This window comes from Pieris brassicae, chromosome 10, assembly GCF_905147105.1.
Source record: "Pieris brassicae chromosome 10, ilPieBrab1.1, whole genome shotgun sequence".
Classification (NCBI taxonomy): Eukaryota; Metazoa; Arthropoda; class Insecta; order Lepidoptera; family Pieridae; genus Pieris; species Pieris brassicae.
This window is the reverse complement of record NC_059674.1, coordinates 5,366,550-5,389,600: the sequence shown is the minus strand read 5'-3', so window position 1 is coordinate 5,389,600 and position 23,051 is coordinate 5,366,550. Positions and strand designations below refer to the sequence as shown.

Sequence of the window (23,051 nt, the reverse complement as noted above, 5' to 3'; positions counted from 1 at the left end):
ATGTTAATCTAATAAAGACGCAAAAAAGGCATCTTTGCACAAACACGCAGATGGTTTGGAGTTAATAATTTTAGTACCTGTGAGATTTATGTTTACTAAATATTTCTGATATTTTAACGAAAACACATTGGATTTTTTCGTTTTATGTTTAAATTAATTCATAACTTGTCTTTTATTATTTCTGGTCCGGTATCAAATTAGTAATATACTTTATTTTATGTGACTTTTATTTATAATTTTGGACCATGTTTAAACGTTGCTAGGTTTTGAAAAAAGCGTTCCCTAAATGATATTTAAGTCTTATTGACAAAAGTTAGATTCGTAAATAAGTTTTTGAGAGATCCCAAGCAAGAGAGAGCCAGTCCCGACCTAGTTAGAGATATAGAGAGATAGTCATTTTTTATATTTCCGAAATACTAAACCTAATAATACATAGCCTTGTGAGTCTAGGTGTTTTGATGTTTATTTATTTCATACATAAAAGAACAAATATTTCTTTATAATATTATGAATGTGTATAGTCGATAGCTACTTTGCATATCACGGATATAACAGACGTTAAATTTAATGTTTTAATGTTCCTTTTGTCGATAGAAATATCTATGTGTATTATTTTTATATGGGTTTATAGTTGTGACTGTGATACTCTAACTGAAAACCAGTATTGCTGACGCAATGGAACGCTGAGTTGGACCTTAAGTTAATGTTCAGTTAGTTACTAACATAATTTTAACGAAACTATTTTTTTAAATATGAGAACCCCATTAACCCAGTGAAATATATTGTTGGATTTGGTTCAGTTTAGTAAAAGGCTTATGCAAAGCTTTTCGTTGCCTGAAACGCTTTCAGTACAGCGCTTTCCACTGGCGAGATTGGATGTTCCCATTTATTCGGTGACCGATTTGTTGGTTCGTGATACGAGTTTTTAGAATTGTGTTTATAGTGAAGTGATTTACCTGCTACGGTAAGAGATTAAAGCTTCGTACAAAATACGTTTTTTTACCAATTCCTGATTTTATGTTTTGTATACGGTTTACCATTTTTTTGAGTATTTGATAAATATTCCCAAAATTTTATTTAGAAACACACATATATACATAGTGATTTTATAAAAGTGTATTTAATAATATATATTTATTATAAAAACATTCTGATGTTGGCTATTGATGTTGTTACGCGTACATGGATAAGCGTTTACGATGATAAATAGGCTTCCAATAAAACCCTCTATACCAATAATTTATTGAAATAATAGTTTTCTATAGGCGCTAAAAATACTTTTGGAACGATTTTATAATAAATTTATTGGCTATACTCAAAGTGATGCGTAGGCCTAGTGCGTTCAGCTTTCTCTTTAGGTCTCTAATCCCTGTGGTCGCAAGGTTCGAATGCGCTGTGCACCAAAAAACTTCGTATGTATGCACTCCCACGTTGAAGAAACACGACGTGAGGAAACCCACATGTCTTATATCCCGGTAGAGAGCGTGTATCAGGCACATACGGCTTGAACACTTCAGAAGCAAACCAATGATCACGAAACATGAGGCCTAAACCTAAAAGTTTGTAGCCTTGATTTTAATTTGTTACTTTTTATATGGATAGATTGAAAATATAACGTTTACATGAATTTTTCTTTAATATTAAAGATTATCTATACGGAAGAGTGTCTACGTAAATATTAATAATAATAATTTATTTGCAAGAATATTGTACAAAAATGTTATGGATGAAAGTTTGTATATTCTGGCTTTTCGTTAAAGTTTTCTTAAAATAAATATACATAGAAGTTACATTATGAGTCTTATCATTATAGTCAATTCTTATATTATTTGTAGTGATAAAATCTCACATGGTTAATATAAATTATTACGTTACATAAAGTCGATGTCGAAACTCTAGTAAGATCTTATAATGTTCATGTTAAATTATTATTGACCTTGATAGCCATACAAAAGGTGTTTTTCCTATACAATTCCAGATTAATTTTGACACTTCATATTTTCCCCATGTCTACTTCGACAGATGTCTATTCCCGTTTACATTACCAGAGAGAGACGTTAGTTTCATTTAGGTGAACTGTCTTATTGATTAAAAAGACATCCTAAAACAAATTTCTTAATAATGCTTACGGCATTGCGGTTATATTAAAATATAACCTACTTTTATATCTAAACAAAGAATTTCTAAGCTCAAACGAATATAGGTTATTTGTTGACCCTCAAATATACAATTACTTACTCTAAAGATAAATTCTTATTGAATAGTAAGAATACATTTATTTAAAAATCTTTTTGATGATTATTCTGCCTAGCTACTTATAAATTAATTGTAATTTCCTTTTACATTTTTATTTATTAACACTTCGTTTTACATAATATAAAAAGTAAAAATAATTAAATTAAAAGGAGGGCAACTATGTTACTTTTACTTTATTTTAGTTATAGTTAGTGTTATATGTTGTTTTATGTTCATTATTTACGCACTTCTTGTACCCTTTGTAGGCGTTTTTTTTAATAACTTATGTAATCTGTTTTAAATTATGATTTATTAATAATCCATTAGCGCGACAAGCCAGCTTTCTGTTTGTACTTTTGATGGTGATCAGCCGTCTATGTCCGACACATGTCGTTGAGAAATACTTTTTAAACGGATTAAAGCTATGCCTTATTATTATAAACTTATAATTATTTACATAATTTTATATGACCATCCTCAAATAAAGATTTGGAATACAGCTTTTAAACCCTCTACAGGGCCACACGCGTTTACTGTTTAGCCTGGTCCACGCTGCCTTGTTTCATTACCGCACGAGCCAAAATAATTCCAGGATTCGGACAAACCACCTCGATGGCTGAAAGTCTTCCACAGTCCGGTTAAACATTTCCTTATGCAAAACCGCGTGCTGTGGAATCAGTCTCCAGTGGTCTTTGCTGCGAGATGCGACCTCTACAGTTTAAAAAAGGGCATTCTCCTCTTTCAGACTGGCAACATAACTTGTGTATCCATATGCTGCGACTCCTTTCATGGCTGCTTCATAAGCTCGATTGCCCCCTATCTTAAATTATCAAATTTTAGTTTCCTAGAAATTTGTGGACAAATATAAAGTTATTATCCGTGAATATCTAAATCTAAACTTCGTACTGAAATAACGCAATTCTAATGTCACATAAGTGCATACACGTTAATATAATATTAATTTACCCAAAAAAATTGTTTCAGATATGGGTGTGATTCATTAGGAAATGAAGGATTTTGAACTCTGACAATGTGTAAGAAGGTTAGTTGGGAGACAGAGACTTTGATGGGGACAGCACCGCCTGCGTCGCGCTGGGAAAGATATATACCACGAGCTGCTATACCACACGTCGGTCTGTTTGTTGCCCTCATGCTTTATACTGCTGGTGGTGGGTTGGTGAGTTATCTACCTATTACTAAAAAAAAGCTAGTTGCGTTACAACCTTTCACCTGAGGTTTCTCGACTTTAAAGGTCGACTTTTTGTGTTTATGGCGGTTTCATGACGATGTATATTATTTGTATCCGATTAAGTAAAGATATATGTTAAGTCTACCTTTAATCTTATATGAAGTTTCAGACTCTGAATTGGCTTTTAAGCTATAAAAAATATAAACACGGATGGATAGGCTTATACATAATTCTAGTAAATGCTTTAGTTACATGTTTAATGTATATCCTTTTCTCATAAATTGAGTTATAGGAATTGTATATTACAAATATGATGTCAGCTAATGTATAACGTCATTGTCTTTTAAATAATTGATGTATTGCCAATTGGCTTCAACAATTTCTTAGAAATAATTTTCATATGTTTACATTGTAGTATTGTTCAGTAGTTTTATGTCGAAGAAAAAGTGTCAGCAAAAGATATTCACCAATGCAAGAACAAAGCACAATTTGCAAGAACAAAACACAATTTTTTTATCGCCAAACAAACGATTATTACTGATATTTCTTTACACGCATTAACATATGGGATGATAACTATGAATGTCTAGCAAAATAGGATCGATAACTTAGCTCATAAAAACAGTGCTCTGTGGCGAAATGTTGATAAATGTTTTGTTGTAATATTTATTTATTGTAAACTTGACAACAGTACGGCTTTAAATGCACTTTAACGTTAGCCTAAAGTAACCTTATTTTTGTTATAAGTGCTTGCTTAAACTAAACTTCTTCTTTAAGTAAATAAAATCTTTAAAGTCGATAAAACGTTAGTCGTTAAAAGTCGGCAAACTCCTCTTCATATAAGCACACAGGGCTTTCCTTAACTTTCTCGTCATCGTAATTTTCAAAGTATGATGTGTCCCCCGGTGACCTTATTTTGGGGACAAACGGTGCTTGAAGCCGGTTGTTTAGCAAACTATCCCAATCAACATCTTTAAACCACTTATGATTCTTAAAATCTAGAGCCCCATCCTTGAGGTTCCCATAGCGCTTCGTTATATCCACCTGCAGTATATGAGTAAGAATATCTTTTAGATCGGTCGTAAAATGGCTAGGACACCGGTATTTACCAGCTACAATCTTCTCATAAATCCTCATAGGATCCGACGCATAGAATGGTGGATATCCAGCGCTCATTTCAAACAGCAAAATACCGAGGGACCACCAGTCAACAGACATACCATAACCTTTACTTAGAATTACCTCTGGTGCGAGGTACTCCGGCGTCCCGCAAAGAGTCCATGTTCTGCCCCGTACGAGCTTGCAAAATCCGAAGTCAGTTATTTTAATATACCCCGTTCGTTCGATAAGGATATTTTCTGGTTTCAAATCGCGATAAACTAGTTCACAAGAGTGCAAATACTCTAAAGCCAACACCACCTGAGCGCCGTAAAATTTCGAAGTTGTCTCGTCAAACTTGCCCAATTTGCGTAAGTGGGAGAACATCTCGCCTCCAGCAACGAATGGAAGTACATAGTATAGATATACATTGTCTTTGAAAAAATATTTCATATATACTACAAATGGAAAATTGAGCGCGCACAGAATCTTCTTTTCATAGTAGCTATGTTCAATTTGTTTCATCTTGACAATTTTTTCCTTTTCCATAATCTTCATTGCGTAATATTTACCCGTTCTGGTGTATTTCGAGAGATATACAACGCCGAAAGCACCGGTGCCTAAAACTTTAATTTTTTCAAAATCACCTAAACTCGCGTTGCATTCAACTTTTTCGTTCCACGAGTCTATAAAATTATGTTGTAGTTTTCGAAGATATATCTTGTACTGTTCTTGGCGAGCCGGCGAGTATCCTTCAGGATGCGGCGAATAAATATGTCTTTTGGCATCATCTGCCATTTCTTCTATTTCCTCTATTGAAATCAGCTTGAAAAATTATTATCAAGTTAGTGAGATGAATTTGGATAGACTTTGTCTTTTATTTATGACAAAAACAGGATATAATAGTGCAACTTCAAACACCTTTCAATCTAAAAAGTATTTTTTTTTTAATTTAAGGCGACTCATATTTGTAACTGACACACATAAATTGAATATTTAATATATGTTCGAGAGTTGTTCATATTTATGTAAATTATTATATATTTTAAGTAAAATCAACATTGTATATAAAGAAATAGATAACTTCATTTCTCTGTTCAAATTTGTATCATCTGTGTCATCACCAAATTGCCAATGTCTATTTACAGTGACACGATGATTTATATTATGTATTTATATTTTGATGCTTTTAACTTTTCGTAAATATTGTTATTAATTATGTAGGTATAGTAAAAATATTTAGAGTATGCAAGGACGCAATACATACTGTCCAGGATATACAGAACAAAACCACAAGGACCACCTAAGATACTTAGATATGTTGTGTGAAGAATTTACAAAGAGATACGTAGACCCACCCGCTCACGATAAAAACTGTGATGATTTCGATAACGTTAAAGCTATTGGAAACGGTGCTTATGGTGAAGTGTTCTTAGTTCGAGATAAAGGAACGTTTACATACCACGCTATGAAAGTAGTAGATAAGAAAGTTGTCGTTGAAAGGAGGCACGTAAAACATTTAGTACTGGAAAAGAAAATATTAGATAGCGTTCATTTTCCGTTCGTTATATCATTGGATGCTGCGTTCAAAGATAATGTCTACCTTTATTTTATACTTCCCTATATTGCTGGAGGAGAACTTTTTACATATATCCAAAAATATGGTGGGTTTTCTGAAGTTCTGGCAAAGTTCTATGCCAGCCAAGTGACCCTAGCCTTGGAATATATGCATCATTGTGGTATTGTACACAGGGATATTAAGCCTGAAAATATTCTAGTAGACACTAATGGTTATATTAAGTTATGTGACTACGGATTCTGCAAAGTATTAAAAAAGAAAACTTGGACTTTATGTGGTACTCCAGAGTATTTGGCTCCAGAAGTCATATTGTCCAAAGGATATTCTTACGGTGTTGACTGGTGGGCTCTCGGTGTATTAGTTTTTGAGATGGGTTCTGGTCATCCACCATTTTTTGCCTCAGAACCGAGTAAGTTATATGAAAAAATTTTAGAAGGCCAATATAAATGCCCAGACTGTTTAGCGCCAGACTGTAAAAACTTAATAAAAGGTTTATTGCAAGTCGATCCCACGAAAAGATTAGGTGGCCTTAAGAATGGGGTATTTGACATTAAAAACCATCCATGGTTTTTCGATATCTGCTGGCAGTCGATACTTCACCAAAGATTACCGGCGCCGTTCGTTCCGATATGTCCTTCGCCGGGCGACACGAGCAACTTTCCTGAAATGGAACATACAAAATTAAAAAGAAGCTCCAAGTGTTTATATGAAAAAGAGTTTGAAGACTTCTAATAAAATTTGCGTTAAGTAAAACTATTTATTTGTAGTATCACTTGTCTTTGAATACGGAATTGAATAAAAATTATGGATTTATAAATATAACATTCTGTATACAATGGAACATAATGACACAATTCGGTAGCATCAATTTTAAATCTGTCACGGGATATGTCACACATAATCTGAAAGATTTATGTCACTTCATTTGCATATTTGTAATTTATAGGAAAGAGTAAACACAATACTACATACACAGTATTTTATTTATATGAATATGTTGCGTCGTTTAAATCCTATCAGCGTAAAGCGATGATATTTGCTCACCAAGAAGATAAAGTCGTTCCATATAGTCATGAACATCAGTATAGCCACAAAAGATATTTAGACCTATTAAAACAAGATTTTCTGCAGCGTTACGCAAATCCACCAGTACGAGAGCCTAAGACTGTGGATGATTTTGATCCAGTTACAACATTAGGTGTTGGTGCATTTGGTACCGTTTTATTAGTTCGTGATAAATCCACATTTGAGTATTACGCAATGAAGGTTTTAGAGAAAGCAAACGTTATTAAGAAGAAGAACGTAAAGCAGCTTTTACAGGAAAAGAAGATATTAGAAAGTGTCTCGTTTCCGTTCGTTCTTAATTTAGAGAATAGTTTCAAGGACAACGTGTACGTCTTTCTCATAACGCCCCATCTAGCTGGCGGGGAGATGTTTAGTATATTAAAGAAGTTGGGTAATTTATCAGAACCCTTATCGCAGTTTTATGCTGCACAAATGGTACTCGCGCTAGAGTATTTACATCACTGTAGTATAGTACACAGGGATATTAAACCTGAGAACATATTTCTAAACGAATCGGGTTATATAACGCTTGGTGATTTTGGTTTCTGCAAAATAATACGTAGTAGAACGTGGACAATTTGTGGTACGCCTGAATATATTGCTCCCGAAATAATTTTATCGAAAGGTTATACGTTCTCCGTCGATTGGTGGTCTTTAGGCATACTTATATATGAAATGATCGCTGGATATCCGCCATTTTATAGCTCAGATACGATGAAAATGTACGAGAAAATCTTGGGTGGTTCGTTCAAGTCACCCGAATGTATGACACCTACTTGTAAGTCATTAGTCAAGAGTCTTCTGGATGTAGATCCGATGAAGCGTTACGGGTCTTTGAAAGCTGGTGTATACGATATAAAAAAGCATGCCTGGTTTATGGATATCGATTGGCATACAGTGCTTCATCAGAAAATGTTCCCACCATTTATTCCAGTGAAGAAAAACGTTAGTGAATCAGGTTTGAGAGACGTTAAGCTTAAGAAGTCGCCAGAGTGCTTATTTGCGAGAGAATTTTCAAATTTTTAAGTTTGATTGTATTTTACATTATACATATATAATATACACATTGATTTATGATCTTGTATTACTTATTATTAGATTTAAATATTTGTGTGTGTCATGGAATATCACAATGTAATCAAGACATATTTAATCATAATAATTATCCAGCAAAGTCGATGTTTAATTATCTTTTCTATAACAAGGGACAATCGGGCAGTAGGCTGACCTAAGCGATATTCATGGCCTCTCTTAATGCTCGCAAATGCGTTGCCGGCCTTTAAAGTTTTATAGTAGGTTACGCCTGACAAGCCCCTGATTCAGAGTTATATACCTAATTGGTCTACTAGGCTAACTTTCTTTATATATATACGATATAAGTAATGTAGCTTCAGCATGCGACTCTCATCCCTGAGTTCGTAGGCTCGATCCTCGGCTGTGCACTAATGGACTTTCTGTCTGTATATGTGCGCGTTTAACATTGAACGGAAAAGGAAATTTATCATGAGGAACCGGCTTGCCTTAGACTCAAAAAGTCGACGGAGTGTGTCAGGCTCAGAAGGGTAAACAGCTTCTGGCATATTAGCTTGACAATTAATCATGAAATAGATACAGTAATCTGAGGCCCAGACCGAAAAGGTAGCCTCTGATACAATACAGACGAATAAATAAGTATTTTTATCAAATACTTTTAATAAAATCCCTCCAATACATTCTAATATTGATGTTATCGCAGATCTTATTACGTATACCTTCAAGGATAAAGCAATTCCATATATTTTTACTCACTAGGTATTTCGGGCGTTAGAATATCCAGCTGAGATGGCGAAACAAGAGTATCTAAGAGACCGTTTGCTCACGCAACGGTGGAATTTGATACGTGCGGTGTCAGATTACAATTTTAATGGCACTGAAGTTGTAAGCATGGAGAAGTTGCTCAGCGACCAGCTATCTATCTACGAAAAAGTAAGTGCAAATTTGTATTTCCCTTTTTCCCGTTCAGGTTTGTTAACCCTAAAAAATAGCCCATATTCGATTACAGTAAATAAGGATTACGTTCAGCTTATTTTATTATCTTTATTTATTAACTAAAGCACACCAAAACAGAAAACACTTCGTTACATTAAAGAAAGAAATAACATAATACATAAAAATTATACCCTGCAACGGGTGGCCTTATCGCTAACAAGTAAACTCTTCCAGGCAATGATGGATAGAAAAAACTATAAAAAATAATATGATGGGTAAGTGCAAGAAATGCCAAATCTTATAAATAAAATAATGACAGTATTATCGACCTTCGTGAATTATAACGGATTCATGAATTGCGATAAGAAATACATTTATGTATAATATTCGATCTCCAAAGCCTCTTTTAAATCAAAACACTTACTAGTACCGTTTACTTACGACTTTAGTTTACTATAGCAATCGCAGGCGGCAATCGAGCTGGAGGCTTATCTGTTTTTAAGTGATAGATGACACAACACAGCCGGAAAGCTCGAAAGTTGCCTTTACTTAATTACAATTTTTATTATTATTTCACTGGTTTGCGCGTAATAATCATTAGCAAGTCACCATTACCTTGTAACTTCCAACTAAGATTTGCAATTAGATATACATAGTTCTTAAGATATTTCACGTCTGGGTCAAATTCTCTAGTACCGGTGCTCGCAATGAATTTAGTTGCTATGTAGAATTGTTAAATAATATCTACCATTAGGGGTAAATACCTCGGCAGGACTAACAGTACGTTAGTTACTATATTGCTATTTATTTACATCAAATAATCATAAATTTGGCCTAATATTTGGGCTTTGACTTGCTTAAGCTATCGCGGAATATGTTGGAAAGGAGTATTAACAATATTCATAGCGCAAAATCCACTGCATCATGAGCATACCCCATATACACACCTTCACGTACTTACCCTCACTTTTACACCACCACACAACACAGCCCAATTAGGTATCACTTCGTAAAATGTATTGAATAGTTTTTATTGTTTTGTGTCCTTTTGTAATTTTTTTCGGTAAATAAATTATAAATAATTTTTGTTAGCTATGGGATTAATAAGTAAATCATTTACAGTAAATAAATACCTTTACGAAGTTTCATTTAATATGAAATAATGATAACAGGTTTTAGAGGAAGCTTCCGGTAGTGGCCTGTCGTTGGAAATTGAAAATAATTTCCCACCATTAGAGGAGAAATGGAGTATACTTCAAGCTGTTTTCTTTGCCTCCACTGTGCTCACCACAATAGGTGTGTAATACATGTAAGCATACTATGTCATTAATCTCTATATTTAAGCTGTAAGGATCGAACTATAAATCTATCAGCCACGGTATTCTGTTACCCCAACTAGTGATGTTTATTGTACTGCACGATTCCAAGATCTACTGCTTGAAAGAAATACATCATGTATAGAAACTTCGACACCGAACTCAAAATTACTTTATTCATATAGGTAAACAAGTACAATTATGATCGTCACAGAAAAGATGTTAAAATAATTCTAAATTTACATTACTACCAGTTCACAAGACAAGGGCGTAGAGCGGGCAAGAAGAACTGGCAAGAAACGCTCCGCCACTGTTTTTAATCGCCAAGTTTTGAGTCAAGAAGAGTTTTGAATTTATTCAGTGATAACACTATAATTTCGCTTGGGAGATTTTTGTCAAAACGAATACAATTTCCTTATAAGGAGTGGTTTACCTTCTGGAGCCTGGTTGGTCGTAAGCTTAAATTAGTTCTATTTCGCGTATTATACACGTGAAAATCACCATTTGTGTTAAAATCGTTTATATTTTTTTGTAAATACAACAAGGTTTCAAGAATATATTGACCAGATGACCATCAGTTTGAAAGTTACAGAGTACCAACGCAAAACAAAATCATTATAAAAGGACGAATTTAATACCTGTCACTTTACATATCTAAATAACATATTATTTACATACGTTGTAGTAGTATGCAAAGTAAACAAAGATATATACAGTTACTTATTTAGAGGTTAAATTGTGCAAATTATTTTAGGTTATGGCAACGTTGTACCAGAAACATTCTGGGGGAGGTTGTTCTGCATTATTTATGCACTAGTTGGTATTCCCTTAACGCTCACCGTTATTGCTGATTTGGGCAGAGTGTTTGCAACATGCGTGTCCGTTATAGCAAAACATTTGCCAGAGATGCCAAGTAAGTGCCGGAAATTTGAGATATACGAAATAAGTTTAAAGATTATCTGTACAACCAGTGAGTTGGCCTACTGGCTTCAGAGTTCGAATCTCATCAGAGGTCGTAGGTTCGATCCCCGGCTGTGCACTAATGGATTTTTTGCGCATTTAACATTCGTTCAAACGGTGAAGAAAAACATCTTGAGGAAACTACTTGCCTACTAAATTGACAAATGATTTATTTGTTAATTTATTTACACTTCGTTACATTTATACAAAAACAAATAAGATAATACATAAAAAATATAAGGGATGCAACCGGCGGCCTTGTCGCTATCAAGCAATCTCTTCCTGGCAACCTTACTAAGGAAAAAAAATAAAAAAATTTCATGTGTTAAGTGTAAAAAGTATATAACCTTTCAAAAAAAATTTTAGAACTTTTTACAGTAGTTAAATAAAAACAAATGATGATAATGAAACATATAGAGATGAAGCCCAGATTAAAAAAGGTTGTAGCGCCATTGGTGATTAACCTGTAAAACCAATTTTAATTATTGACTTAATAATAAATATGGCAACCCTAAATAAAAAAATAATTTCGATTATCGTAATATCCGTAGCGCCGATGGCGTAAACTTAGGTACAAAAACATAATATTAAAACTGTTTACGTCTGACTGGTTTTGGTGTTTACACATTTATAAATTTTGAAGAGTGCCTTTAACTGATTAATCAATGTAAAAGGTTACATTTAGTTGAAAACATCGTGCGGGCAAAGTGCTATGAATGACACAAATTAATGTTTAAAGAACTTTATTTTCTCATAACAAAATTGTATTTTATTTACATGAGAAACATTATGTATATACGTGCGAGATACACGTCCCAATTTCAGTCTAGTAGATTCACTCTGACATGTGCCGCATAATTTCCTCAATTGTTAATAATTTCTTGGTTATATATATTAATTTGTTTTGAATGTAGTGTAAAAATATTTTCTTTCAAGTGAAACTTTATTAACTTGAGCAAGCTATTAATAATCCAACGCCGATAAAGAAGTTTCACTTCAATAAATGAATAACAAGTCGCGATTGAGCTGTATAGGATATGCTTAAGACTTGTTTTGACTGACATTTATAGGAGGTTTTTAAAAAGACATTAGAGCAGAAGGAGGTAGGCAGTCGTATGTGATCAAAAGAATTCCACTTTTTGGAGGCGATCCTAAGTCCGAGTCTTCTCTTTGTTGATTCAGTTCTATCTTCGATTTATTACTGCTCACACTGAATTTTGAGGTGTTAAAAGTGATTCCAGACGTTCTTTGAAGAGTTACGCCATCTGGAGGTGGGTTCTTTTGAACAGGGATAAAATAAAATTATGCGCAACGATGTAGATTTACTACAATTATAAAGCAAACATCTTTAAAAAATAAATCGAAAAAAAGAATGTCTTTACCTCTGTCATGTAATGAAATGTCTGTAACAGTTTTAATTAGCATTTTCTGTTCCAGAATGGTGTAGCCGCGTATCTGAAGCTAACCCAGCAAGCCAAAAATCGCTGTACGCCTTCTGGGCCGTAGGATTCCTATTTGTTTATCTATCCGCTGGTGCTGGTTTATTCAAGATGTGGGAAGACGATTGGACGTTTTACGACGGATTTTATTTCTGCTTTATTACTATGACAACTATTGGTTTTGGCGATCTTGTTCCAAGTAAGATATTAATGATAATTGTAGATAGAATAGAAAAACAGACAAATTTAAAAAGTTTGATCGCTGTGGCAGTGTACCTTTAACGCTGGCAACATTTCCTCGCTGTATTGCGATACTTATTCGTTGAACGAAAGCACCAGCTCTGGGGTCACCGGAACTATCTACCAGGCGCTATCTTAAATCTTTAATTAACGCACTTGAAACCCTACGGCCTCTCGGTCTCCTCCTCCTACGGTCTCTACTCCAACAGGAACAAATTTAATATTAATTGAAGTTTAATAATTAATTAAATATTAAGTAGAAAAATTTATTATCTAACAGCGTATGGTAATCATAAGCTTCGACGTTGAATCTTGCCCAAAAAGTGCGCAAAGTTCTAACGAGAAATTGAAGTTTTGTTTGATCGATATCAGGTAACGTGGTGATGAACTGATCCGCAGAATATGTTTTCGTTTCTCCACGATATTTCTATCTCTTTATAAAAAAAAGTTATCGAGTCGCGCGCCGAATCGCTGCAATGAACCTCCTTCAAATCCTATTATAAGATCAAGATATACATGTTACTTTATACCTAAGGAAAGACGATGTCACCAACGCCTTTATGATTCTTAGGAATATGAAAATAGGGATTCTTTTTCAGAAAGGCCAAAATACATGTTGCTATGCACGTTATATATATTAATCGGTCTGGCACTAACGTCTACTATTATCGAGCTGGTCCGTAGACAATACGCTCGTTCCTGGCAGCAATTACGGGCTCTCTCAGGTCCTTTGGCAGACACATTGCGAAGACTTGGCGACGCCGGTCGTGGAGTCGACGTGTCTGCGCTACACGACCTACGGAAAGTCCTAACAGTTGTGAGTAGCAAAAACTAATTTACTCTCGCAACGTGACGCCAAAATTCATTAAATACGAGAAGTTGTCTAAGTGTTACTGTTTTGCATGTTATTGTTTAGAAGATATTTTCCTTATAACTTATTCCTTTTATCTGTTCAGTAATATAAAATGTTGTGACATTTCTATCACATTATTTGATATCTATTTTAACACGCAAAATGTCCATTAGATACGAGGTTTGATTAAGAGTTTATTTTTTAGAAGTTTTAGCCTAGAATGTTCAATCGTAATCGTTGACTAGGCATTTTTCTGATGTAACCATTTCTTTAGATACACCATTGAATACTAAACGTGAAGTTTCTAGATACTTATAATTAGTTTTTGATCGATGCAATATGTACAATATGTACGAGATATAAAATCACAAGTTCTCAGCAACTCATGTTTTATTCACAACACCAGAGCTACCAAATGTGGAGTTCAAAGAAGCGTCTGATTAATCAAGATAAGTCTGGCGGACAGATCATCGATTGATCTCTTGCAATATAAAGCTCTTTGAACATTATATTCCTGTTATTACGATATGATGTATATTAATATCGCTCTCTATATACTACTACGGTGCAATAAGCTTTTGGCAAAGTGTTTGGGGAAAAACTTTTAGGGTCAATTTTAGTGACAGTGAAATTAGAAAACGTATATAAAAATGTGTCCGTGTGCTAGTGTATACACGTAAGAAGTGAAACTTCTTTATGACCTTATATTTAGAAAAATCTATTTACTATATGCAACTTTACAGAAATTGGTTAAAGAAAAAATTATATAAGATTAAGTTTAACAAAAGGTTTTTATTATCATAGAATACAAATACTTCAATTATTTCATTTTACCTTATTACTACTAAGATTATTACAGAATTCCATTAATTGTAATAGAATTATTACTATCATTGTTATCGTTATTATATATTATTGTTATTAATGACTTCGAATCTCTTCGAATCAACCGTGGTAGGGACACGAACAACATGGCGCGTAACGGAAAAATGTGACGCGTAACCGAATAATGTGACGGTATTTTTTTCCAACGCCGATAAAGAAGTTTCACTTCAAAAATAAAACAAACAGGTTATGACTAAAAATAAATATACATATTATAGATATCCCACCACGTCAAAACAACAAATTTGCTGGTATCTTGATTTCTTTTATATTTAGAACAAATTTAAATAGTTGAAGCAATCGATTTTTGGATGTCGCAACACCGTTTTAGTTTTATTATCCTATAAATTCGCTCTTTCAACACATGGAATGTTTATAGGCTTATTTTGAGACTGTAATTATCACTGATAGATTTTCCCAAACATTTGTCCAACGTACACAGATGGATATTTTTATATGTTTCCGATCCGGCATCGTAAAAAAGTGCGTCAGTGTTGTGACCTTCAGTTTGAACGTGAATGATTATAGTATAAGACCGTAAAGTATAAACCTATCAGGTTTCACATATGTTTAATTTGATTCTAAATGAGAGGCTTGAAACATAGTATTAATTTCCCATCATGACTGGAATGATTACTCTTTTATTCATATATAGACATAACATTTATTACTAACAAATCACAAACACATAAAATAACAATAATCAAAGATAAAAAGGAATGAGAGATAACAATTTTTTTAAAGAAAAAGGTAGGTTTTAATTGTGTAATGCGTGTGTGCTGTAGTTGTATTTGGCCCTGGCTCAGCATTTTGCTGAGGAGCAGATTGTTCCACAGCGCTGGTCATTCTGCCAGAAGCTAGTTATATAGGCAACATATTATTATAGAATTATTATTTCTGAAATTAAAATAATATATTATCGTTTAATTACAATTTTTACACGATACGGACAAAGGTTTTGTTTAATATTAAATAATTTAAAATCACGGTTATACGAGTAAAATGTAAAGTAACATATACAAACAAGCGAACAGGGACACATGCAAGTTACTAGTTGTGTTTATTAATTACTAGTGTGCTAATGGATTTTTTTCTGCGGCTATTTTCAACCTGCCCTAAGGCTATGATCTGTTCTGTACTGTCATGTTTAATGACTTCCCATTGGTAGCATCTACTCATCTTCTGCCTCGAGCTACAGCTGATCTTCTAGCTCTAGAATATGGTGACGTTGTCAACTCACATACTGTCTGAGTTGGCGAGCAAGTTCGTTGGGGTCACAACTGAACCGCTCTTTGTTTAGCTTCCAGTCTCCTTTCCTCCTTGATAGTTCTCATTTTAAGGTGTTCGTGAACTTTTATCGTTTATTGTTGTTTATGTACCTTTGCAATTGCTCTTAGGATCTTGTTCTGTTGTCGCTCGAGAATTTTTATGTAGGTATCATTGGCGCTGCCCCAGTTAGAGGCCATATGTCCAAATAGGCTTTAGAATGACTTTATGTATAAGTTTGTTCTCTACAGAAAGTCATGAGTTTCTTCCTAGCATCCAATAAAGGCTGTTAAACTATTTTTTTTTACATTTGATGCTACTGTGTGCTGATAGTGATAGAAAACGAAATGAATTCGCTTGTATTTGGTTCGTTATAAAAATAAAACAAATAATTGTTATGAGCAAATGATTTTTAATTAAATACATGCATTTATTTACTTAAAGTAAGTGCCTTATGTAACATAATGATTATAAGTCAATAATATAGTAATATAATGCTTAATAAGTATCAGCAAACAAATGTTATTCATTTACGGCTTGTCCTTCGACATTTGAGGACATGCGTAAATAGGACCCATGTCCCATGGACCTTACGTTATAAACATATCTATGTTTCCTCTAAAAATATTGTCCGCGTGTTCGTGAAAACATGCGGCCTCTTTAATGGAATCCTGCTGTTACCCTAAAGGCACTGGACAGCTCTGCTCGTTCTGTTTTGCCGAGCGTACATTGCCGGAAATGGGCATTTTCCCACGACAAACAAGAGCATCTCCTGCAAGATTCTGACCTCAGCTTGGTCCGTCATGGGGTGGTCTATAAAGGGCAGGACGGAAGTGGAACCGGAGTGGGTGAAGTTCGAGAACCTTTCCCCTACCCTAATACTCTAATCTAAGAAGTGTAACGTTTTTTCATGATTTTCTTTGTTCAGATATTTTCATAATTATTAATAAACTTATTATTTATTAAACTTAAATAGGTGTATGTATTGTCCATATTATTCATGACCTTGTAAATAAACGCGTCAAATATATTCAGCGTAGCGAAGCGTAACGAAGTTTGTATAAATTACTTAAATCACAGTTATTTAAGGATTAATAGCGGAGCGGTTTTAATTGAATTTACCGAAGCGAAATTAGTATAAATCACACAACTTAGATTAAGCTTCTAGAAGATTTAACTCGGCTTTAATGTGATTTTATAACCAACCTTTATTTTAATAGGCCTGTGACATGCATTGTTTAACTACGGTTGCCTAGCAACCAAAATATCAGGTCAATTTCTTCCCGCAAACGATAAAACCGCAAAACCGCACTGTACATTTAAAAACCCCAAATCGTTATGAACTTTCAGATAAAAGTGTAGCGTTATAATTAATTTTATCGTTTTTCTTTATGCGTATTTAAGAAGATGTTTTTACGAGCAGTAATAGTTGCGCTATCGAAATGCGTTGAGCAGTGCATTTTTCTTTGAAAGTCCATTGGTGCACAGTTGGGGGTCGAACCAACCTACTAGCTAACTACTACTACTACTACTAACTACTACTACGATGAGAGTCACACGCTGAAGCCACTATGCCAACACTGCTCTCGCTAAACTTGTAAAGTAAAAGTTTAAATTTTTATCCATCCTTGACATGTCCAAATATTCTTGAAATATCTTTCTCGAATATAGCCAGTCTCCAGGTCTTTGTCATATGTTCTACGATATCACGTCAATGTCGTCTGCATCTTGTAAATTTTCAGAATTGATCGTTAAACTTAAAAGTCTTCATTATTATTGACAATAGTACAGTTTCGTGGATTGATACATTTATGTTTACCGTAATTGTCATGAATTTTAGAAAAGTTCATATACGGTAGTTATAATATTATATATGTTGTCTTGAACGTTATTTAATAAATATTGAAAAATAACATTAAATACTCCAAACCCCCTTTCTTCGTTGTACCAGGAAAACATAAAATTGTAGTAGTATAGAATACAATTTTGGACGGTACATGTGTGTTACACACACTTTTAATCAATTTAACAATTATATCTCGTATTATTTGTTTTCACTCCCGTTTACTGTATTTTATAACAAACAGTTATATATCTTACACCTATTCCTCTTATTATATGTGTAACACTAGGATGATGTGTGTAACGCGGATTTAAAAATTAACCAACCTGTTTTTAAACAGTTAAAACAGGGTGAACTAATTACGCTTTCTGGAAGCCTAAGTCAAACACAACTCAACTGTATGTTCTTGCTTAATATAAACAGCTTCTCAATTCCTGGAACATTATAGTGGCCAGTAAGGATTTTATAGGTTTTGCAATGAGATTACCTGCTATTAGCCTACTTCCTACATCGGTAAGAGTGCTTTTAGACGCTCATTATAAGGTTTGTTCTTAAATATCTTTAACGTTGGTATATACAATAAATAAAAGGTTTTCTATGAAATCGTTAAATATCACAATTCAGCCGCAATGCGGCCTACACATGATATGTCTTATAAGTTTATATGAGTTTGTATAACATCGCGCATCGCGTAATGGGTAATAGATTTCGCAAACGACTTCCGAATTTGGATATATCTATAATATACGTAGTTCGTCCCTAAGTTCTGTCTCTGGCACATTAACCGCATTCTATTTTTGAATGTTTTACTTTTGTTTTAAAACAAAAAACAATTACTTTCCGTAATTTTTCACGATGTAGTGTACATTGAAAGAAAAGTGTAAATTGCGTTGCACCGCTGTAGGCAATCACCGAGTACCAATTTCAAGTTGTTCAAAAATTTTAAAATAACGCTTAGCTTTGTGTACCGTACTATTGATAGGTACAATGAGGTCTTCAGTGTTGTATAAATATATTATATTTACAACAAAAGAACTGGCCGGCCACGCTCCGCAAGAACACCAGCAGTAATCAAAGCTATCATGGCGCGTGTAGCAGGAAATCCTGTCCGAAAACAGAAGTTGATAGCTTTGCAGATGGGTGTAAGTAGGAAAACAGTAAAAAAGGTTTTAAATGAAGATCTTGGTCTACGAGCATACAAAAAAAAGAGTGAGCACTTACTAAATGCTCGTCTAAAAGCAATAAGGCTTAAGAGATACCGCCTTAACAATACCCGGGGTATTGTTAAAGCGGTACGCGAAAAACCGACATTGAAGAGAAGTAAAATAAACAGAATGATAAGAGTGTACGCTAGGAGTTCCGAAGCAGCTGGAAATAAAGTTCCGAGGGTGCAACATGGACATCATCCATCATCAGTAATGGTCTGGTTGGGAGTGTCCTATTACGGGCCAACAGGGGTTCATTTTTGCGAAAAGGGGGCAAAACCAGTGCAAAAGTATACCAAGAGACGGTTTTGGATCGGCTTCTCAAAAGCCTGCCTAGTCCGCTATCACTTCATGTTCCAGCAGGAGTCTGCACACAAAGCCAATACCACTCAAGCCTGGTTTGAGCGTCAAAACACCGACTTTATTAGACATGAGGATTGGCCTTCCTCCAGTCCGTACTTGTATCCTTTGGACTATAAAATTTAAATGTGGCAGGTCTTAGAGAGGTCTGAAGTCATCTTTAAAAAAAGCAGGCACTGAAATCGACGTGAATAGTGTGCGTATTGCGATAGACGACTGGTCGCGGCGCTTAAGGGCCTGTATTAAAAATAAGAGAGGTCATTTCAAATAATTATGCCATTTCTATTTCCTAATTAATGTACTTTAAATTGATATATCACTCATTAAAAACTGATCAGTACTTTTGTTTTTATCATTATTTCCATTTATGACAGGACTTTGGGACCGACGATGTATCTGTAGACTATTACTTTATCATCAATTTTGGTTTGAGGTAATCTTTTTTTGACTGAATTTGAAAAAGAACCTTAATTGAAATTCTCAAACGGTTTTATTTATTAATTTGAATCGTTTCATGTAGGTCCCAAATACATTTTGGTGTATAACATTTTGTAATAAATCACCTAATATTTTGGTTAGCACAAAACTCGAAACAGCTGTTTTCGAATAATTCGAGAAAGGTTTTTATGAAGAGAAAGGTAAATAATTTTAATTAGGACTTAGGTTTATTCCAGAATAGTGAACAGTCTGTATGTATGGCATAGTAAATGTTCAATATGTTGGTATGTTGCTACTAAAAGGTTAACCTAAAATCATATTAAGGCGAAAGGAAGTTCGCGGGGAAAGAATTAATATAATAACAGTGCAAATTTAGATACAACAATTTTATAACTTATTTGTCGCTGCTCCCAAAAGGGTTTTAAATTTAACTTAAAGTTAATATTCACGTGACTGTGGTTAATTATGAATAATTATTCTCTTTGCCTCCAAAATTAATATCAAGGGATTATCTGTTAAGTTAAATTAACGCATAAAATTATCTGAAATATAATTCTTGACTATATTGTCATCAATGTTATCAACATTAAAAATAAGGAAGTTGTTGCGAAAACGAAATCGTTTTGTTTTTCGTTGAGTAAACATCAAAACAAATTTTATTATACCTAAAGTACTTATTGTATCTTTTCATCATTGCATTAAAATAATTTGACAGTAAGAGACGAAATAGGACAGTTAAAAATAAAAAAATAAATGATTTAGTTATTATGGGTAAATCTGTAGAATGTAGAAAAGAAATTACTATGAATTTTCAAGCTAATACAAAACCACAGAGTAGCTTTAGTCCATTTGCAATTTTCAACATGAAACTTAAAACCAAACAATTTTTTCTGTGGCCAGTAATATTTTCACTTATGGTGAAGGTTCATCAGGATCTTTTACTTGAAACTGGCATAAAGTCAAAACTATTGCCATATATTTAAAAAAAAGGTTCACATCAAGCAGAACCGCAACTAGACCCTAAAATTTACGTATTTCAGCACCCAAATGTAATCAGCAGTTGTTATACTAATAATATAAAGAGCAAAGGTTTATCTCTTCGTATGCTTATAACACATTAAGTCAAAAACCGTTTTTAAATTTTTCCATTATATCCTCATATCTGAGTAACAGAATATATATAATTGCTAGCTGACCCGGCGAACTTCGTGATACGTAACATGACAGTTACCAATGACGAACAACAGTGGTTTTCTTTTCGAAAATTTTCCAATGTTATTGACGTCACGGAATCAAATGCAACAAATAGAAAACTTGAAGATCGCTCTAACCGTTCTCAAGTTATGAGTTCGAACAAGTCTGACGTTGTTTTATAATAATAATAATGTATATAACGTTTTAAAAACTTAAAATAGATATGTAAGGGCGTAACTTTAATAAAATAATTAAAAACAAGCCTTTTATTTTCTACTAAAATCAATATGATTAGCTTGATAGAATGATGATTATTATGTTTAAAAACCAGTAAATAACTTAAAATAAACCTTTTAACCAATAAAATTAATATACAAAATAGCTATCCATGTTTACTACACTCTATTATTGATATCGATTCGCTCTACGTGACCCTTTTTCTCTCACGTAACATTGGACGCTTTGTAATATATTTTATTACCTCGTAGTCTAGCCGAGATGTTTTATTCTGACAATTATTGCATTTTCATTGTTTGTCCGATTGATAACACTATTATGTTAAAATAATACATTGTTTGCTGTAACAAACTTGAAACAAAAGCATACATAAAAACACGGTTGTATGACCCCATATAACATGTTATGTACAAATGATTAACATTTAACTTTTGTCGTTAAATTGTATTTAAATATTAAGAAAAAACTATGTTATTAGTATTGTCTTTTGTGAACATAGCTTTTACACATTAAGAAAATATAATGTAGTATTATTAAAATCTTATAATTATTTACATAATTAATTAACATCTAATAACAAACAACTTAACCAATTTCTTATTGACACTGGAAGGAACAAGCGTTTAAGATACAGGCTGGGCCTCGTTTAAACGATAGTGCTCATAGAAGTATATTATGTATAACCAAAATGAATATTGTATCTCAACGTATCGTTGCCTATTATATGTTTACAACCTTTAAAATGTAAGTCGAAATTTAATGTTTTTTTTTGAGAAAAAAAAAACATTAAATTTTGAAATTAGTTAAACTACCCACGACACAGGGTATCCTAGCGTGGCGGATAGTGAACTTTCCTTTTAACATCCATTCCTTTCAACATATTATGTATAATGAAGGTTCCTTTATTTTTTCGACTAAAATAGCATATTATCAAGTTAATAGTCAATTAGGTAACCTTTGTCTCATTCCGTATTTTTTTATGTCTAAAACGATCTTATGGTTGCCCGGTACAATGTTTGCCTTTACATTACGAGCATCTGTTAATTGCGTGTGTAGAAAATTGGTGCACATCCAGGATGGAAACTAGTCATGATGATTTGCATGATTGGCACGTTTATTCCACTACGGCACTGCTGCTTAAATAATAAAATATTTTTTACAGGTAACAATGCCACGTATAGGTGGGGGTCGAAATTCCCTCGCTGACAAGCGACAGTTGGAATGGGAGGCTGCGCTGGAGGCTGTCATACGCAATATTAATAGCCCATCACCAACACAGCAGAAACCGCCAATAGTTCAAATAGTTATATATGAGTCTTCCGTATAGTTTTCATTTCCTGTTTCGAAGCTTTAAGCTCTTTAAAATTTGCTATTAAACCAAAGTTTAGAATTTGCGTACCATGAAGCATTTGCACATAGGTTAAGTTGCTAATATTTTGTAAATAAATAAATATGATATGAATTGGTTCCTTATCTTTATCCTATACAGAAAAACATCTAAGCGTACGACCAACCTGGTTCCAGAAGATAAACTATGATATATACAGAAATTGTATTCGTTTATACAGCAAACTCCCACGGGAAATTAAGGAATTATCGCTTAAAAAATCGTAAGCTCTCGTAAAACGTAAATTAATCAATAAACCTAACATTGCTTCGATGCGAAGTGGAATATATATTA

General features: G+C 33.6%; 4 protein-coding genes across 5 annotated transcripts; 3 read left to right on the top strand and 1 right to left on the bottom strand.

Moving 5' to 3' along the window:
• The first annotated feature begins 853 nt into the window (after positions 1 to 853).
• On the top strand, positions 854 to 22,795 carry LOC123715448 (TWiK family of potassium channels protein 9). Of its 2 annotated transcripts, XM_045670456.1 has the most exons (8): positions 854 to 964; positions 3,220 to 3,412; positions 8,958 to 9,131; positions 10,307 to 10,430; positions 11,205 to 11,363; positions 12,848 to 13,048; positions 13,689 to 13,906; positions 22,533 to 22,795. In XM_045670456.1, exons 2-8 carry the CDS (start codon positions 3,266 to 3,268, stop codon positions 22,695 to 22,697), a joined length of 1,188 nt encoding a protein of 395 aa, XP_045526412.1. In that variant the 5' UTR covers positions 854 to 964; positions 3,220 to 3,265; the 3' UTR covers positions 22,698 to 22,795. The 2 variants fall into 2 exon arrangements, with proteins under 2 accessions (XP_045526412.1, XP_045526413.1); XM_045670457.1 differs by lacking the exon at positions 12,848 to 13,048.
• LOC123715450 (cAMP-dependent protein kinase catalytic subunit alpha-like) lies at positions 4,088 to 5,422 on the bottom strand. The gene has a single exon (XM_045670458.1). It carries the CDS (start codon positions 5,318 to 5,320, stop codon positions 4,238 to 4,240), a length of 1,083 nt encoding a protein of 360 aa, XP_045526414.1. The 5' UTR covers positions 5,321 to 5,422; the 3' UTR covers positions 4,088 to 4,237.
• Positions 5,703 to 7,072, top strand: LOC123715451 (cAMP-dependent protein kinase catalytic subunit 1-like). Its single transcript, XM_045670459.1, has one exon. The coding sequence runs from the start codon at positions 5,769 to 5,771 to the stop codon at positions 6,831 to 6,833; it is 1,065 nt and encodes a 354-aa protein (XP_045526415.1). The 5' UTR covers positions 5,703 to 5,768; the 3' UTR covers positions 6,834 to 7,072.
• LOC123715452 (cAMP-dependent protein kinase catalytic subunit gamma-like) lies at positions 7,080 to 8,210 on the top strand. Its single transcript, XM_045670460.1, has one exon. It carries the CDS (start codon positions 7,131 to 7,133, stop codon positions 8,190 to 8,192), a length of 1,062 nt encoding a protein of 353 aa, XP_045526416.1. The 5' UTR covers positions 7,080 to 7,130; the 3' UTR covers positions 8,193 to 8,210.
• Positions 22,796 to 23,051: the final 256 nt, after the last annotated feature.

Excerpts from the sequence above, each read along its gene's own strand:
- LOC123715448 (XM_045670456.1), top strand. The coding sequence starts at position 3,266 with ATGTGTAAGAAGGTTAGTTGGGAGACAGAGACTTTGATGGGGACAGCA. Across the intron at positions 11,364-12,847 it reads ACATTTGCCAGAGATGCCAA|AATGGTGTAGCCGCGTATCT; the intron begins GTAAGTGCCGGA and ends TTTCTGTTCCAG. Across the intron at positions 13,049-13,688 it reads TTTTGGCGATCTTGTTCCAA|AAAGGCCAAAATACATGTTG; the intron begins GTAAGATATTAA and ends ATTCTTTTTCAG.
- LOC123715451 (XM_045670459.1), top strand. The coding sequence starts at position 5,769 with ATGCAAGGACGCAATACATACTGTCCAGGATATACAGAACAAAACCAC.
- LOC123715450 (XM_045670458.1), bottom strand. The coding sequence starts at position 5,320 with ATGGCAGATGATGCCAAAAGACATATTTATTCGCCGCATCCTGAAGGA.
- LOC123715452 (XM_045670460.1), top strand. The coding sequence starts at position 7,131 with ATGATATTTGCTCACCAAGAAGATAAAGTCGTTCCATATAGTCATGAA.